This window comes from Lucilia sericata, unplaced genomic scaffold, assembly GCF_015586225.1.
Source record: "Lucilia sericata isolate MDLA Ls3-8-SP2 unplaced genomic scaffold, ASM1558622v1 Contig000801F_arrow, whole genome shotgun sequence".
NCBI classification, from domain to species: Eukaryota; Metazoa; Arthropoda; class Insecta; order Diptera; family Calliphoridae; genus Lucilia; species Lucilia sericata.
In genome coordinates, this window is record NW_023994793.1 from 59,166 (window position 1) to 79,441 (window position 20,276).

The following is a 20,276-nucleotide window of genomic DNA, read 5'->3' on the forward strand; positions in this document are numbered from 1 at the left end:
AGTCTATAGTCCAGTCTATAGTCTAGTCTATAGTCTAGTCTATAGTGTAGTCTATAGTCTAGTCTATAGTCTAGTATATATTCTAGTCTGTAGTAGTTTGCAAAAAGTCTCTTGGTATATTAGCAAATCAGGTGATTGTCTTAACGACACCTTTAACAACTCTTTGTTTATTAACTCACTCACTTTTTAATAGTTTAACCTTTCGAACAATCATAGAAAACAATAACTTTGCACAAATTCCACCACCAACTGCAGTTTAGTAAGAAATAAAACAAGTTTTATGTCATGCAACGAAATGAAAATCGAAATGAACATAAATTATTGTCATAACAATTTCTTGGGTACTCTATTCGACAAATATTTAGACTTTAAACCATTAAATTTAAATTCAGTTGCTTGATTTTCAAACCACAGAACGGTCGGTCAACTGAGAAAAATAATTGTTTCGCAGACCATATTTTCTATTGAACAAATTGACGATGTTTCTTAACATTTTTATTAAAGTCATTATAACATTATTATTATTAATAATAACAACGATATTTAATAACTGTAAATTATTAAATGCTTCAGGTGAGTTAATAACATCTTCTTCTTTTTCTTGACTATCTTTACTACATGTGGCTTTTCGAATGTTATTATTTTTGCTTGTTATATAAAATTGCCCAGTTATAGATTTTAATTTTTTTAGTACTTGAAAATTATGGGCTGTAAAATGCTGGTCAAGTTAATAAAAATGTATGAATAAACAAACAACAACAAAAATATTCATGTTAAATATCATGGTTAAATAATCAACTTTCAATTGCAACGTTAAGAAAATAACTTTAATAGTTTGTGTGTGTGTTTTTTTTTGTTTATGGGTGTTAATAGTGCAACAGGTTTCTTTTGAAAATTAGTGGTTTTTAATATTTAGTGCCAAATTGTTAAAGCCTGCAATTAAAAAACTTTGCGAATGGGATAAAAGGTGTTAAAGAATTTAAATTGTGGAAATACATATGTATGTATGTTTATAAATGTAAAGTGGTATATTTTGAAAAGGTACTGCAAATGGAAACTGAAAATAATAATACCACAAAAAAATTACATCCTTTATTTCTGGGAATTTACTTGAAAATAGTTCGGCTAATGTCAAAAGTTCAAAAATATGCTTTTAAATTACACAAAACTGAAAAGGTACCTATTTTTAGTGATCAATCATATTTTCCATAAAAATCAATAGACTGGATCCGACTACACTATAGGCCAATATAAGAGAGTAGAACATAGAATAGAATACAGACTAGACTATAGATCAGACTATAGGCCTGACTATAGACTAGACTATAGACTAGACTATAGACTAGACTATAGACTAGACTATAGACTAGACTATAGACTAGACTATAGACTAGACTATAGACTAGACTATAGACTAGACTATAGACTAGACTATACTATAGACTAGACTAGACTAGACTAGACTAACTATAGACTAGACTATAGACTAGACTATAGACTAGACTATAGACTAGACTAGACTATAGACTAGACTATAGACTAGACTATAGACTAGACTATAGACTAGACTATAGACTAGACTATAGACTAGACTATAGACTAGACTATAGACTAGACTACAGACTAGACTATACACTAGACTATACACTAGACTATAGACTAGACTATAGACTAGACTATAGACTAGACTATAGACTAGACTAGACTACAGACTATAGACAATAGAATATAGACTATAGACTATAAACTATAGACTATAGACCAAAAACTATAGACTATAGATTATAGACTATAGACTATAGACTAGCCTAGAATAGAATAGACTAGACAAGACTAGACTAGACAAGACTAGACTAGACTAGACTAGACTAGACTAGACTAGACTAGACTAGACTAGACTAGACTAGACTAGAGACTAGACTAGACTAGACTAGACTAGACTAGACTAGACTAGACTAGACTAGACTAGACTAGACTAGACTAGACTAGACTAGACTAGACTAGACTAGACTAGACTTGACTAGACTAGACTAGACTAGACTAGACTAGACTAGACTAGACTAGACTAGACTAGACTAGACCAGACTAGACTAGACTAGACTAGACTAGACTAGACTAGACTAGACTAGACTATAGACTAGACTATAGACTAGACTATAGACTAGACTATAGACTAGACTATAGACTAGACTGTAGACTAGACTAGACTATAGACTAGACTAGACTAGACTAGACTAGACTAGACTAGACTAGACTAGACTAGACTAGACTAGACTAGACTAGACTAGACTAGACTAGACTAGACTAGACTAGACTAGACTAGACTAGACTAGACTAGACTAGACTAGACTAGACTAGACTAGACTAGACTAGACTAGACTAGACTAGACTATAGACTAGACTATAGACTAGACTATAGACTAGACTATAGACTAGACTATAGACTAGACTAGACTAGACTAGACTATAGACTAGACTATAGACTAGACTATAGACTAGACTATAGACTAGACTATAGACTAGACTATAGACTAGACTATAGACTAGACTATAGACTAGACTATAGACTAGACTATAGACTAGACTATAGACTAGACTATAGACTAGACTATAGACTAGACTATAGACTAGACTATAGACTAGACTATAGACTAGACTAATAGACTATAGACTAGACTATAGACTAGACTATAGACTAGACTATAGACTAGACTATAGACTAGACTATAGACTAGACTATAGACTAGACTATAGACTAGACTATAGACTAGACTATAGACTAGACTATAGACTAGACTATAGACTAGACTATAGACTAGACTATAGACTAGACTATAGACTAGACTATAGACTAGACTATAGACTAGACTATAGACTAGACTATAGACTAGACTATAGACTAGACTATAGACTAGACTATAGACTAGACTATAGACTAGACTATAGACTAGACTATAGACTAGACTATAGACTAGACTATAGACTAGACTATAGACTAGACTATAGACTAGACTATAGACTAGACTATAGACTAGACTATAGACTAGACTATAGACTAGACTATAGACTAGACTATAGACTAGACTATAGACTAGACTATAGACTAGACTATAGACTAGACTATAGACTAGACTATAGACTAGACTATAGACTAGACCATAGACTAGACTATAGACTAGACTATAGACTAGACTATAGACTAGACTATAGACTAGACTATAGACTAGACTATAGACTAGACTATAGACTAGACTATAGACTAGACTATAGACTAGACTATAGACTAGACTATAGACTAGACTATAGACTAGACTATAGACTAGACTATAGACTAGACTATAGACTAGACTATAGACTAGACTATAGACTAGACTATAGACTAGACTATAGACTAGACTATAGACTAGACTATATAGACTAGACTATAGACTAGACTATAGACTAGACTATAGACTAGACTATAGACTAGACTATAGACTAGACTATAGACTAGACTATAGACTAGACTATAGACTAGACTATAGACTAGACTATAGACTAGACTATGGACTAGACTATAGACTAGGCTATAGAATAGACTATAGACTAGACTATAGACTAGACTATAGACTAGACTATAGACTAGACTATAGACTAGACTATAGACTAGACTATAGACTAGACTATAGACTAGACTATAGACTAGACTATAGACTAGACTTTAGACTAGACTATAGACTAGACTATAGACTAGACTATAGACTATTATTATTATTTAAATATTTATATTTTCATGTGTTGAGATAAATTCTTTTTTGTTGGTTCTAAATTTTTGTTTCTCTTTTCACTTAAATAAAATGCGAAATTTTTGCAAAAACAAACAAAATAAATGTTTCCTGTTTTAATTATAAATCATCAGCAAACAATACTGGGAAAAGATAATGCTAAAACTAAATAAAAAATAAACACAAAACACATGTTCTTTTATATTTTTTTGTGGCCAATGAGGGTCAAGACTTATGGCCATAGATGTCACAGATAAACGAAAAACTATAAGTTGGTTATTTTTGCTGTTCTAATACTCTCCCATATAGAGTTTTGGTTCTTATGTGTGTTAAAACTAAAAAAATTAATGTTAAGAAAAATTATGGTCAGAAAACACATGTAATAATATGCAAAATTTGTTTAGGAAAGTAAATATGGCCCCTACGCAACTTTGTTGTTAGTGTTTAGAGGTAAGGCAGGTTTAATATAGGGTAATAGGTAATATAGAAATACCCTAACATCCTTAATGCGAAAAAAACTTAATTTTTTATACAGTTTTCATAATATTTCTCACAATAATGTAGATGTAGTCATTATAAGCCAAATGCAGTAATATCTATTGGTAATAATTTTAAACTTAATCCATAACACACATAAATATTGAATTTATAATCATCTTTCCCACAAACATTCCATACCACGGCTGTCACAAATAGAACCACAAACCTTAATAGACCATCAAATTGGTGGGTTCAAGAAAAAAAAAATAATAGAGAAGAAATATGTAGGTCTTTGGAAACATAACATAAGTGGTCACTTGGTTACTAGGTTCTTCTTTTCATTTCGAAACACAATAGATAATCATTTATTTTTTTTTTTTTTATATTTTGCGGCTTTTGTGTCCGTGTCCATGTCCATGTTTTCTGATGGTGATAAGGTGTGGTTGTTGTTTGGTGTTTGTTGTTTTGCAGCAAAAAAATAACAATATTTTATATAAACAACAGCAGTTATTTAAAGGTTCTCAGTTCTTTTATCTTATTTTGGCAAAATATTACCGACATACACATGTGTTCAACAAGTATTTTAAAGATCGAAACAAATTCAAACTTAATAAACGTTTCTTTATACTTTGCTGCAACAAAAAAACGTAAATAAAAAAACAACATGAATTAAGATTGATGAGTGTGCCAAATATTTTTCTTATTTCGCGGTTAATTCGTTGAATGGGTTACACGGTGTACACAGATACACTTACATACAGGCGAACACATATAAAGGAATATTAGGAGAATATTATTTCAGTTTTATACACGCGCTCTGCTACCCAATAGGGAACTTTTGTGGACTTTAGTCTAATCAAATTCATACAAAAAGTACATTCCAAAAGTTTCTTTTTCACAAAAAACTGCTATCATTCCAAAAACTATTTCCTACTGGGACTATATCTAACTTATCATTTATCTTATTTCTTTGTTAGCGAATTTCGAAAATTCCATTTATACTTCTATACTCCAACTCTCTCAGTATCTCTTATGTACAATTTAACTTAAGTTTACCTTGATTTATCGACATTTTAACAAATTTTATGTATTGACCTTTTGTTTAGGCAAAAGTGTCTAACCCCTTTGAGCGATTATGGTCAATAATGCGAAAATTCTTAGTAACAACAACAAAAAATGCCAATAAGTTCCTGATAAATGAGGCATTTAACATACATAGATAATTTAAAGATGTTGCCAAAGAATAGAAAAGAAAGTTTGTGTGTCAAAAGTCATCAGAATCTGAGAGACTTATTCTACAAAAAAGTTATAAATAGAAAATTTATCACTATTTGAGATACATTTTCTATAGAAAATTTTTCTCAATTTGTGATACATTTTCTATAGAAAATTTCTCTCAGTTTGTGATACATTTTCTATAGAAAATTTCTCACTATTGTGATACATATTCTACAGAAAATTTCTCACTATTTGTGATACATTTTCTAGAGAAAATTTCTAGACTATATACTAGACTATAAACTAGACTATAGACTAGACTATAGACTAGACTATAGACTTGACTATAGACTAGACTATAGACTAGACTATAGACTAGACTATAGACTAGACTATAGACTAGACTATAGACTAGACTATAGACTAGACTATAGACTAGACTATAGACTAGACTATAGACTAGACTATAGACTAGACTATAGACTAGACTATAGACTAGACTATAGACTAGACTATAGACTAGACTATAGACTAGACTATAGACTAGACTATAGACTAGACTATAGACTAGACTATAGACTAGACTATAGACTAGACTATAGACTAGACTATAGACTAGACTATAGACTAGACTATAGACTAGACTATAGACTAGACTATAGACTAGACTATAGACTAGACTATAGACTAGACTATAGACTAGACTATAGACTAGACTATAGACTAGACTATAGACTAGACTATAGACTAGACTATAGACTAGACTATAGACTAGACTATAGACTAGACTATAGACTAGACTATAGACTAGACTATAGACTAGACTATAGACTAGACTATAGACTAGACTATAGACTAGACTATAGACTAGACTATAGACTAGACTATAGACTAGACTATAGACTAGACTATAGACTAGACTATAGACTAGACTATAGACTAGACTATAGACTAGACTATAGACTAGACTATAGACTAGACTATAGACTAGACTATAGACTAGACTATAGACTAGACTATAGACTAGACTATAGACTAGACTATAGACTAGACTATAGACTAGACTATAGACTAGACTATAGACTAGACTATAGACTAGACTATAGACTAGACTATAGACTAGACTATAGACTAGACTATAGACTAGACTATAGACTAGACTATAGACTAGACTATAGACTAGACTAGACTATAGACTAGACGATAGACTAGACGATAGACTAGACGATAGACTAGACGATAGACTAGACGATAGACTAGACGATAGACTAGACGATAGACTAGACGATAGACTAGACTATAGACTAGACTAGACTATATTCTCAGAATCTGAGATACTTTTCTTATAGAAAATTTCTCAGAATCTGAAATACTTTTCTTATAGAAATTTTCTCAGAATCTGAGATACTTTTGTTATGGAAATTTCTCACAATCTGACATACTTTTCTTGTAGAAAATTTCTCAGAATCTGAGATATTTTTCCTATAGAAAATTTCTCAGAATCTGAGATACTTTTGTTATAGAAAATTTCTCAGAATCTGAGATACTTTTGTTATGGAAAATTTCTCAGAATCTGAGATACTTTTCTTATAAAAAATTTCTCAGAAACTGAAATACTTTTTTTATAGAAAATTTCTCAGAATCTGAGATATATTTCTTATAGAAAATTTCTCAGAATCTGACACAATTGTCTTACAATTTGGTATAAAAAATGTTCTTCTTACTTGTTCAAAAAATTTATTCTATAATGTTCCACACTAGATATTGTATCTTATTATTGCATAAAATTTATTACATTTGTGCTTGTTTTTTCTACAATATTTCTAACACACTTCACACCACATTTTTATCACAAAATCTAGATCATTTTGTGTTAAAATGAAAAAAAAAAAAAAAATGTCGCAAACTTCTTATGAAACTTATGGTATTGACACTGAATAGAATTTCCTTTTCTAATAAAAATTTACAATTTACGCATTTAGAAATTTTACCCAATTATAAAGATGACATTAATTTGATCTTGTTTTTGTATTGAATATGCCTGCCAGAGTGTCTGCGTAAGTGGCTGCAGGCTAAAAGAAACTGATAATTGAACTGATATTATTACTTTATTGTATAAAATAAAGAACTTACTAGTAGATAGAAAGTGGTAGAGGAAAATGCTAGATACTAGTGAAACATAAATTTGTAAATATTATTACACATGAGACTACAATAACCAATATAAGGTAGATAAACTAGACAGCTAGAAGCTGGTAGAAAATTTACGCATTTTAGTAAGAAATAGTTCAGTATAGTGATAACTTATGTATTCTGAACGTAATAGAATTGCTGGCTGTAGGCTACAAAATCCCACATAACTGTTTATCAGAATTCAAGTTAATTAAATAAAAACTCGTTAAGAAATTTTAATTACAAGTAATTGAACTTTTGATTATTTAATATAATTAAAAAAAACACCGTAAAAAACTTGTTTTTACCGAATTAATTATTCAGTTTAAAATACTTTGAAATTAATCTAGAACAAAATGTATACTTTTCAAATCAAAATCAATAAATAATAAATAAACAGCAATAAACTCCCAGATTTAATAAGGAAACAATTATCACATTAAGCTGCAACTTCCAATGAGTTTTTTGCAGCTCTCTTACTCTAACTACAAAACCAAAACGTCAATTGTTTATTTTCATACTCATAAATCTCATTAACAGCATGTGTTTGGCAGCCGTTTTAATGGTTTATTGGTTTTCTTTAAATCTTCTTGTGGTTTATCTCTACAACATCTATCTGCCGGCCTGTCTGCCAATAATTCTGACGTATTGGCATTTGCTATTTTTTCTTCTATTTCTATTGAATTTTTTATTTTTTGTATTGATGGAACCACTTCGTGACAAGTTGAAGCTTAAGTTACTAGCACATTAAGTATTTTTGAAGTTTTTAAGCAAAAAAAAAAAAAAAACTCAAAACTATTTAAAACAAACATTAGCTCATACTCTAGCAGGCTGTTAGATGTACAGTTTATTGACATGACGTTTAACCACAAGTTTACAAAAGATACGCTTTTGATATTGATAGAAATAAATGTTATGTGGGAAATTAAATAAAAAATATTTTAATATTTTTCTTCATTCACTTAATAAAACTTTTAAAATTGTTCTTTCTAAAGAGGTTAACAATATGCTTTAATGGAACAGATAAGTCTGTCAGATTGAGAGAAATTTTCTATTGAAAAAGTCTCTCAGATTGAGAGAAATTGTCTAAAGAAGAAGTCGCACAGATTCTAAGAAACTTTCTATAGAAAAAGCCTCTCAGATTCTGAAAATTTTTTTACAGAAAAAGTCTCTCACATTCTCAGAAATTTTCTATAGAAAAAGTGTCTCATTTTCTCAGAAATTTTCTATAGAAAATGTATCTCAGATTGAGAGAAATTTTCTATAGAAAATGTGTCTCAGATTGAGAGAAATTTTCTATAGAAAATGTGTCTCAGATTGAGAGAAATTTTCTATAGAAAATGTGTCTCAGATTGAGAGAAATTTTCTATAGAAAATGTGTCTCAGATTGAGAGAAATTTTCTATAGAAAATGTGTCTCAGATTGAGAGAAATTTTCTATAGAAAATGTATCTCAGATTGAGAGAAATTTTCTATAGAAAATGTATCTCAGATTGAGAGAAATTTTCTATAGAAAATGTATCTCAGATTGAGAGAAATTTTCTATAGAAAATGTATCTCAGATTGAGAGCAATTTTCTATAGAAAATGTATCTCAGATTGAGAGAAATTTTCTATAGAAAATGTATCTCATATTGGGAGAAATTTTCTATAGAAAATGTATCTCAGACTGAGAGAAATTTTCTATAGAAAATGTATCTCAGATTGTGGGAAATTTTCTACAGAAAATGTATCTCAGATTGTGAGAAATTTTCTATAGAAAAAGTCTCTCAGATTGAAAGAAATTTTCTATAGAAAATGTATCTCAGATTGAGAGAAATTTCTATAGAAAATGTATCTCAGATTGAGAGAAATTTTCTATAGAAAATGTATCTCAGATTGAGAGAAATTTTCTATAGAAAATGTATCTCAGATTGAGAGAAATTTTCTGTAAAAAATGTATCTCAGATTGAGAGAAATTTTCTATAGAAAATGTTTCTCAGATTGAGAGAAATTTTTATAGAAAATGTTTCTCAGATTGAGAGAAATTTTCTATAGAAAATGTTTCTCAGATTGAGAGAAATTTTCTATAGAAAATGTTTCTCAGATTGAGAGAAATTTTCTATAGAAAATGTTTCTCAGATTGAGAGAAATTTTCTATAGAAAATATATCTCAGATTGAGAGAAATATTCTATAGAAAATATATCTCAGATTGAGAGAAATTTTCTATAGAAAAAAATTTTTCTCAGATGGAGAGAAATTTTCTATAGAAAATATATCTCAGATTGTGAGAAATTTTCTATAGAAAATATATCTCAGGTTGAGAGAAATTTTCTATAGAAAATGTATCTCAGATTGTCAGAAGTTTTCTATAGATTGTAAGAAATCTTCTATAGAAAATATATCTCAGATTGTGAGAAATTTTCTATAGAAAATATATCTTAGATTGTGAGAGCTATTCTATAGAAAATGTATATTAGATTTTCTATAGAAAATATGTTTCAAATTTTAAGAATTTTTATATAAAATCAGCTCACATTTCAATTATTTTTTTTAATTTTGTTTATTTCTTTTTTATCCTTATATATTGACATTCCTTTCAATTGTCAATTCAATTATTGTTTTCATCCATCATACAGTAATCGCTTGAATGGTAAATATTTTGCATTTTTAATTAAAATTCTGAAATCGCAAAAGATATTTCGATTAGGTAAACATTTAAAAACCCAAAAATTCCTAGAATTACCTCAAGTGAAGAGAGGACTTTTTTGTGGTATTATATGTATACTTCCTCCCTTCTCATTAACAAATGCCAAACAAATTCGCAATTAACATAAACAACTCAGTATTGAAGATCAGATAAATTTAAACATTGGAATGTCTGTTTGTAAAATGTTTAACAAGAAATAAATTTTAATTCATTTGAAAAATATAAAATCCCAAAAAAAACCAAAGAAAACGATGAAAGTAAACAGCAAGTGTTAAAGCTGAAGTGTGGTAAAAGACGACCTAAAAAGGCCTTATAGTAGATACTGAAGTAAAAGTTTTTAAGAACAAAAAGATACATTTCATAAACTTAAAATCTCCCAGTTATACTATTTCTCCAATGAACAACTTTCATTCTTATACCATCTGCCTTAATAAACTCCCACCTCATGCATTGCTCTATGTAGGGTACTCTAACATTACATAAACTTACAAACATATAAAAAACATTTTTATTACCATCTTTTAATGAAGATAACGCAGTAAATTTATACGCATGTGAACACCAAACAAACAGAAAAGACACAAAAACACTCATTTAATACAGTATCAGCATAGACTAGTACTACTCCAGAGCTAACAACAACATTTCGAGGTGAATGTCGAGTTTCCTATTAGCGCACAGTAAACACTGTAGTTGATTTTCTTAGATTTCTAACGCGTGGTGTAGTGAGACACATGTGAAGTGTAGTCTTGAACTTATAAAAAAAATAATTGTTAATTTTTCGTATGTTAAGGTAAAAAAAAGTAAAAAAAACACAGTCATTGTAGGAAATGAAACTAACAGAGAGACAATGGGACAGACAGATAGACATACTACATAACAACTACAGTTTAATCTTTAAAATCTGAATGAGAAGTTGTTTAAAGTTAAGGTATAAAGTCATGAAGTCAAACACCTTTTGGTATTATGCTGTTTTTTTAATTTTAAGTCACACTTTAGGTGTCATTGCTATTTGAGGTGGTCAAATTTTTTTATGAAAAATTTTACATTTTTTTATAAAAAATTTAACATTTTCGGAGGTAAAGAGTGTCTCAGTTTGTGAGAAGTTTTCTATAGAAAAAGTGTCTGAATTACTTCAAACTTTTCTATAGAAAAAGTGTCTGAATTACTTCAAACTTTTCTATAGAAAAAGTGTCTGAATTACTTCAAACTTTTCTATAGAAAAAGTGTCTGAATTACTTCAAACTTTTCTATAGAAAAAGTGTCTGAATTACTTCAAACTTTTCTATAGAAAAAGTGTCTGAATTACTTCAAACTTTTCTATAGAAAAAGTGTCTGAATTACTTCAAACTTTTCTATAGAAAAAGTGTCTCAGTTACTGAGAACTTTTCTATAGAGAAAGTGTCTCAGTTACTTCAAACTTTTCTATAGAAAAAGTGTCTCAGGTTACTGAGAACTTTTCTATAGAAAAAGTGTCTCAGGTTACTGAGAACTTTTCTATAGAAAAAGTGTCTCAGGTTACTGAGAACTTTTCTATAGAAAAAGTGTCTCAGGTTACTGAGAACTTTTCTATAGAAAAAGTGTCTCAGGTTACTGAGAACTTTTCTATAGAAAAAGTGTCTCAGGTTACTGAGAACTTTTCTATAGAAAAAGTGTCTCAGTTACTTCAAACTTTTCTATAGAAAAAGTGTCTCAGTTACTTCAAACTTTTCTATAGAAAAAGTGTCTCAGTTACTTCAAACTTTTCTATAGAAAAAGTGTCTCAGTTACTGAGAACTTTTCTACAGAAAAAGTGTCTCAGTTACTGAGAACTTTTCTATAGAAAAAAGTGTCTCAGTTATTGAGAACTTTTCTATAGAAAAAGTGTCTCAGTTACTGAGAACTTTTCTATAGAAAAAGTGTCTCAGTTACTGAGAACTTTTCTATAGAAAAAGTGTCTCAGTTACTGAGAACTTTTCTATAGAAAAAGTGTCTCAGTTACTGAGAACTTTTCTATAGAAAAAGTGTCTCAGTTACTGAGAACTTTTCTATAGAAAAAGTGTCTCAGTTACTGAGAACTTTTCTATAGAAAAAGTGTCTCAGTTACTGAGAACTTTTCTATAGAAAAAGTGTCTCAGTTACTGAGAACTTTTCTATAGAAAAAGTGTCTCAGTTACTGAGAACTTTTCTATAGAAAAAGTGTCTCAGTTACTGAGAACTTTTCTATAGAAAAAGTGTCTCAGTTACTGAGAACTTTTCTATAGAAAAAGTGTCTCAGTTACTGAGAACTTTTCTATAGAAAAAGTGTCTCAGTTACTGAGAACTTTTCTATAGAAAAAGTGTCTCAGTTACTGAGAACTTTTCTATAGAAAAAGTGTCTCAGTTACTGAGAACTTTTCTATAGAAAAAGTGTCTCAGTTACTGAGAACTTTTCTATAGAAAAAGTGTCTCAGTTACTGAGAACTTTTCTATAGAAAAAGTGTCTCAGTTACTGAGAACTTTTCTATAGAAAAAGTGTCTCAGTTACTGAGAACTTTTCTATAGAAAAGTGTCTCAGTTACTGAGAACTTTTCTATAGAAAAAGTGTCTCAGTTACTGAGAACTTTTCTATAGAAAAAGTGTCTCAGTTACTGAGAACTTTTCTATAGAAAAAGTGTCTCAGTTACTGAGAACTTTTCTATAGAAAAAGTGTTTCAGTTACTGAGAACTTTTCTATAGAAAAAGTGTCTCAGTTACTGAGAACTTTTCTATAGAAAACGTGTCTCAGTTACTGAGAACTTTTCTATAGAAAACGTGTCTCAGTTACTGAGAACTTTTCTATAGAAGAAGTGTCTCAGTTACTGAGAACTTTCTATAGAAAAAGTGTCTCAGTTTGTGAGAACTTATCTATAGAAAAAGTGTCTCAGTTAGTGAGATCTTTTCTACAGAAGAAGTGTCTCAGTTAGTGAGAACTTTTCTATAGAAAAAGTGTCTCAGTTTGTGAGAATTTTTCTATAGAAAAAGTGTCTCAGTTTGTGAGAACTTTTCTATAGAAAAAGTGTCTCAGTTTGTGAGAACTTTTCTATAGAAAAAGTGTCTCAATTTGTGAGAACTTCTCTATAAAAAAAATGTCTCAGTTTGAGAGAACTTTTCTATAGAAAAAGTGTCTCAGTTTGTGAGAACTTTTCTACAGGAAAATCCTATTTACGGGAAAAGTGTCTCAGTTACTTAGATCTTTTCTATTGGAAATGTATATTTTCTATAAGAGAAGAGTGTGTCATCTACGACCTTTCTTTCTCTCATTCTGAAAACTTTACTATGGAAAAGATGTATGACTTAAAGAGAACATTTCTGGGAATAAAGGAAAACCTTCTTGTATGAAATGGAAAATTTGTTTATGGAAGAAAAATCAAAGTTTCCAAAGTGTTCAACATTTAGTACCACCCTACTATTTTTAACCTTATTTAAATTAGAAACTTAGTGCAGTTGTTATGTTGATTTTATTGTAAAACTTTAAAGGCCTGACTTCTTAATTCGAGAGTCCCAGTGTGAACAATTTTAATGACTATTCGCCTATCGAACCATCGGTGTTCTTTAACTAAAGAACTTTTGATTTTTTTTTTTTTTTTTCATCATAAAAGCAAAAGTTATATTTTTTAAGTAAAAGAAAAAAAGCAAACATTAAAATAAAGTTGTTGATTTCATTAGTAAATCCTATGTGTTCTTTAGGATTCTTTAGCGGACATTTAAATAAAAAGTTATCGTAAAAACAATTTAATGTGCATGTAGCATGCTTTTAAGCACTTTTGATAATATTGTTATTTTTCAAATGTCTAGTGTTTATTTAAGATTTTTGGATGATTTTCTTAGTTGTGTAGTTGTTAATTTTCTTTGGTGAAATGTTTTTGAGCATTCTTTAGCTGGTCATTTAAATAGTTTCGTTTGCTAGTAAAAATTTGTTTAATTTAATTGTTTTTTAAAGAGCATTTAAATGGTTTTAATTAAAACCATTTTCATGTTTAGAATGATAATTGCTAGTTTCAGTTGTAGTTTCTAGTTAAAGTAAGTAATTTTTTTTAATTATTATTCTTATGTTGTGGTTGAAAAACTTTTATAGAACTTTTAGTTTTAAAACTTTTTATTTCTTTTTCAAAACCCGCTACTTTTTATCTATTAATAGCTAACTCCCCTGGTCTCTATAAAAATAAATTCTACATAACAAGTTTGTTTTCTAAGTCTTTTGTTTTTGAAAGAAAAACTTTAGTTTTTTTCACAAAAATCGTTACTTTTATTCACTTTTATGCAATTCTAATCATGTTTTTACATAATTCTACAACAAAAAAATTTACAAATTTTCCCCCTTATATTAAAAAAATACTCACTATTTCTCTCACTATTTATTTTATTGTTTCTCCAAAGGAGAGGGGGAATAACAAATTATAAACGTGACTCATGTTGATGAAGAAAAAGCAACAGCAGACAAGAACACCACCATCACCAAGAAAACCATTCTAATATTGCATAAATTTTAAGTAGATTGTATAATTTTAACAAATTTCCACATGTAGCAATTGTTAAGGAAATCAATTCTCAAAACAAATTTACAAACCAAAAATTTCACCACTACCGACAGAAACCAGCTACAGCAGCAGCATAAGTATGCAAGTAGGAAATAAACAAATTTTGTGAATAAACTTTTACGGCAGATTTTTATTTGTTTGTTAACAAATGATAAACAAATCATTTCATTGCACGCCTTAACTATAATGGCTTGCCTGCAGAGTTCTTTAGAAGTAACAGCCAAAACGAAAAAAAAAACTTGTTGAAAATTTCTAACATTCAAACGAAACGTGTGTGTGTGTTAAACGAAAATCTATACCAACTAACTGCGGATGTGTGGAGGAGTTTATATGATTTCCACCTATGATGACTACTTGTTGGCATATAATTTCCATAATAATTGAAAAGCTCAAGAACAGCTCATGAACAAAAGTAACAAATTTTTATTGTGGTAATATTAATGTACAGTGAAAAAGAAAATTCACACATTTTGTATTATTTTTTCTTCTCATACAAACTAATAAAATTTCATAATTTTATTAACTTTTTCTATTTGTCATTTTTATTATTTTAGAATTGCACCACGTTTATTGTAATAAGGCTTTTATTTTGGTAGAATTGCCTTTGACATCAAATAATTCTGATCATTTTCTTAATACAATTTATTGGGAGAATTTACATTCGTATGCGCCGAAAGAGTGTCAGCCATTGTATCGTGAACGTGAAATCATTTTGAAAGTTTTCTTTAATGATTTAAGCAAATGTGGATTTTCGAGAAGTGTTAACAAATTGAGGGTAAGTTAATCAAATAACAAAATTTTTTAAAGTGCCCTACTAACTTAGTTCTTACTACTTACTTACTACTAGAACTGAACAGAACTAGAAGTGAACTAGAACTGAACTAGAACTGAACTAGAACTGAACTAGAACTGAACTAGAACTGAACTAGAACTGAACTAGAACTGAACTAGAACTGAACTAGAACTGAACTAGAACTGAACTAGAACTGAACTAGAACTGAACTAGAACTGAACTAGAACTGAACTAGAACTGAACTAGAACTGAACTAGAACTGAACTAGAACTGAACTAGAACTGAACTAGAACTGAACTAGAACTGAACTAGAACTGAACTAGAACTGAACTAGAACTGAACTAGAACTGAACTAGAACTGAACTAGAACTGAACTAGAACTGAACTAGAACTGAACTAGAACTGAACTAGAACTGAACTAGAACTGAACTAGAACTGAACTAGAACTGAACTAGAACTGAACTAGAACTGAACTAGAACTGAACTAGAACTGAACTAGAACTGAACTAGAACTGAACTAGAACTGAACTAGAACTGAACTAGAACTGAACTAGAACTGAACTAGACTGAACTAGAACTGAACTAGAACTGAACTAGAACTGAACTAGAACTGAACTAGAACTGAACTAGAACTGAACTAGAACTGAACTAGAACTGAACTAGAACTGAACTAGAACTGAACTAGAACTGAACTAGAACTGAACTAGAACTGAACTAGAACTGAACTAGAACTGAACTAGAACTGAACTAGAACTGAACTAGAACTGAACTAGAACTGAACTAGAACTGAACTAGAACTGAACTAGAACTGAACTAGAACTGAACTAGAACTGAACTAGAACTGAACTAGAACTGAACTAGAACTGAACTAGAACTGAACTAGAACTGAACTAGAACTGAACTAGAACTGAACTAGAACTGAACTAGAACTGAACTAGAACTGAACTAGAACTGAACTAGAACTGAACTAGAACTGAACTAGAACTGAACTAGAACTGAACTAGAACTGAACTAGAACTGAACTAGAACTGAACTAGAACTGAACTAGAACTGAACTAGAACTGAACTAGAACTGAACTAGAACTGAACTAGAACTGAACTAGAACTGAACTAGAACTGAACTAGAACTGAACTAGAACTGAACTAGAACTGAACTAGAACTGAACTAGAACTGAACTAGAACTGAACTAGAACTGAACTAGAACTGAACTAGAACTGAACTAGAACTGAACTAGAACTGAACTAGAACTGAACTAGAACTGAACTAGAACTGAACTAGAACTGAACTAGAACTGAACTAGAACTGAACTAGAACTGAACTAGAACTGAACTAGAACTGAACTAGAACTGAACTAGAACTGAACTAGAACTGAACTAGAACTGAACTAGAACTGAACTAGAACTGAACTAGAACTGAACTAGAACTGAACTAGACCTGAACTAGAACTGAACTAGAACTGAACTAGAACTGAACTAGAACTGAACTAGAACTGAACTAGATACTGAACTAGTACTGAACTAGTACTGAACTAGAACTGAACTAGAACTGAACTAGAACTGAACTAGAACTGAACTAGAACTGAACTAGAACTGAACTAGAACTGAACTAGAACTGAACTAGAACTGAACTAGAACTGAACTAGAACTGAACTAGAACTAGAACTAGAACGAGAACGAGAACTAGAACTGAACTGAACTGAACTGAACTAGAACTGAACTAGTTATTCATTTCTCTATTTTCCCTCAATTCATTATTCATTCTTGTTTTTTTACTTTTTGTTTCTTTTGATTTCAGGATTCTGTTTCATTCTATCAAAATCTTATTATACATCGAAATCATACTTCGTTATCGAAAATAAACATAAAATGTTTATACAAAATTAAAAAAACAAGAACAACAATATTAAAACACAAAATTGTGAAACGTGACGCCTTGCCTGAAGATTTCCAAGAAGATGTGTAAGTTTTATGCTAAAAAAAAGTTTGCAAATAAAAACTTTAAGAACCTCCCCGAATTTCTATTTTTTAAGAGATATTGAAATTCTTGAGACAGTAGAACAGAGAGCTCCTGAACCTCAAGTTCTAATGGAAGTACGACAAAATGATCAATTAATTGATGGTATGGTAACTGTCATACCCGGTACTCCTCTTGTAATGGAAATTAAACTTGATGAAGCTAGTAATGATATTTATGGTTTGAATGTCAACTATTTGCAAGTAACAGATATGGCGGAAATGTCTGAGACCATATTATTTAAGGGGTAAAATCATTAAATATTTAACATTGTTTTTTTTTTTTTAATTTTAAACTCGTTTTCAAAAGCTGCACAGTGGATCCTTATCTTTTTGAAAACTTTAATCTTACGGATCAGAAGTCTTTAAAATCTAAATTTCGAGCTTTTAAATTTCCCAATACAGCATTTGTACAATTTCGTGCAAATGTGAAAATTTGCTTACAAAAGTGTGCTCAACCTCAATGTATAGGCAGCAACTCCAAACAGTCTCGTAAAAGACGTAATCTAAATGATCGAGAAAACCACGTCTATGAGATTTTAGCTAGATTTGTTATAAAACTAAATGAAACCTATCAAAGCAATGAATGAAAATTAACATTTTTTAATGCTTTTTCTATTACAGCTGAATTGCAACAACTACAAAATCATGTTCAATTATTACATACAAAAAATTTACATCTTATTACTTGAAAAATAACTTTACATTCCCATGCCATTTAAAGAAAAAAACAAAATTGTACATTGAATGTAAAAAATTAATAATAAATTAATGTTTTATTACACACCCCCCATGGTTGTTTAAATATTATAACGTTATTGACTTCTTCATCTTTAACCAATAATAACTACAAATAAAAATGTTTTGGTAGTAATTTTTAAATGTTCTTCTTTAGTTTTTTCTTCTCGACTCTTTTTACAAATAATCAAAAATAATCTTGAAAAACCACAACTACTGAATGACCTGTATTTAATACACCGATTGCTTAAGGAAGGGGGACACGGTATAGCGAGTACAACTTTAAACATAAAACAATAATTTACTGTTAACGTCTGTTATGGAACATTTATTGCACGTTGCTGCTTCTTGTGCTGCCGCATTTACGCAAAATTATTCTTTTTCTACTGTTTTATTTGTAATATTTAACAGAAAACTTAAATTTGTATTCCCAACACATGATTTTTTCTTCGTTTTGTATTGTATAATCAGTTTTGTTGTGTCTGATGGTTTGTAGTTTGGTTTCGAAATGACATTAGATAAACCTGGTAGTATGAATTGATCCAATTTTTTGGTGCACCTAGTATAACACCTCATTTGTAATGGACTGAGAATCTAGAATCACTTCACGTTCAGTTCTAGTTCAGTTCTAGTTCAGTTCTAGTTCAGTTCTAGTTCAGTTCTAGTTCAGTTCTAGTTCAGTTCTAGTTCAGTTCTAGTTCAGTTCTAGTTCAGTTCTAGTTCAGTTCTAGTTCAGTTCTAGTTCAGTTCTAGTTCAGTTCTAGTTCAGTTCTAGTTCAGTTCTAGTTCAGTCTAGTTCAGTTCTAGTTCAGTTCTAGTTCAGTTCTAGTTCAGTTCTAGTTCAGTTCTAGTTCAGTTCTAGTTCAGTTCTAGTTCAGTTCTAGTTCAGTTCTAGTTCAGTTCTAGTTCAGTTCTAGTTCAGTTCTAGTTCAGTTCTAGTTCAGTTCTAGTTCAGTTCTAGTTCAGTTCTAGTTCAGTTCTAGTTCAGTTCTAGTTCAGTTCTAGTTCAGTTCTAGTTCAGTTCTAGTTCAGTTCTAGTTCAGTTCTAGTTCAGTTCTAGTTCAGTTCTAGTTCAGTTAGTTCAGTTCTAGTTCAGTTCTAGTTCAGTTCTAGTTCAGTTCTAGTTCAGTTCTAGTTCAGTTCTAGTTCAGTTCTAGTTCAGTTCTAGTTCAGTTCTAGTTCAGTTCTAGTTCAGTTCTAGTTCAGTTCTAGTTCAGTTCTAGTTCAGTTCTAGTTCAGTTCTAGTTCAGTTCTAGTTCAGTTCTAGTTCAGTTCTAGTTCAGTTCTAGTTCAGTTCTAGTTCAGTTCTAGTTCAGTTCTAGTTCAGTTCTAGTTCAGTTCTAGTTCAGTTCTAGTTCAGTTCTAGTTCAGTTCTAGTTCAGTTCTAGTTCAGTTCTAGTTCAGTTCTAGTTCAGTTCTAGTTCAGTTCTAGTTCAGTTCTAGTTCAGTTCTAGTTCAGTTCTAGTTCAGTTCTAGTTCAGTTCTCAGTCAGTTCTAGTTCAGTTCTAGTTCAGTTCTAGTTCAGTTCTAGTTCAGTTCTAGTTCAGTTCTAGTTCAGTTCTAGTTCAGTTCTAGTTCAGTTCTAGTTCAGTTCTAGTTCAGTTCTAGTCTAGTTCATTCTAGTTCAGTTCTAGTTCAGTTCTAGTTCAGTTCTAGTTCAGTTCTAGTTCAGTCTAGTTCAGTTCTAGTTCAGTTCTAGTTCAGTTCTAGTTCAGTTCTAGTTCAGTTCTAGTTCAGTTCTAGTTCAGTTCTAGTTCAGTTCTAGTTCAGTTCTAGTTCAGTTCTAGTTCAGTTCTAGTTCAGTTCTAGTTCAGTTCTAGTTCAGTTCTAGTTCAGTTCTAGTTCAGTTCTAGTTCAGTTCTAGTTCAGTTC

General features: G+C 30.3%; 1 protein-coding gene across 1 annotated transcript; it reads left to right on the forward strand.

The window, feature by feature from the left end:
• Positions 1 to 344: 344 nt before the first annotated feature.
• LOC119608176 lies at positions 345 to 18,256 on the forward strand. The gene is made up of 5 exons (XM_037962487.1): positions 345 to 573; positions 15,415 to 15,635; positions 17,449 to 17,612; positions 17,684 to 17,914; positions 17,977 to 18,256. Exons 1-5 carry the CDS (start codon positions 480 to 482, stop codon positions 18,254 to 18,256), a joined length of 990 nt encoding a protein of 329 aa, XP_037818415.1. The 5' UTR covers positions 345 to 479.
• The last annotated feature ends 2,020 nt before the right edge of the window (positions 18,257 to 20,276 follow it).

Excerpts from the sequence above, each read along its gene's own strand:
- LOC119608176 (XM_037962487.1), top strand. The coding sequence starts at position 480 with ATGTTTCTTAACATTTTTATTAAAGTCATTATAACATTATTATTATTA. Across the intron at positions 574-15,414 it reads TAAATTATTAAATGCTTCAG|AATTGCACCACGTTTATTGT; the intron begins GTGAGTTAATAA and ends TTATTATTTTAG. Across the intron at positions 15,636-17,448 it reads GAAGTGTTAACAAATTGAGG|GATTCTGTTTCATTCTATCA; the intron begins GTAAGTTAATCA and ends TTTTGATTTCAG.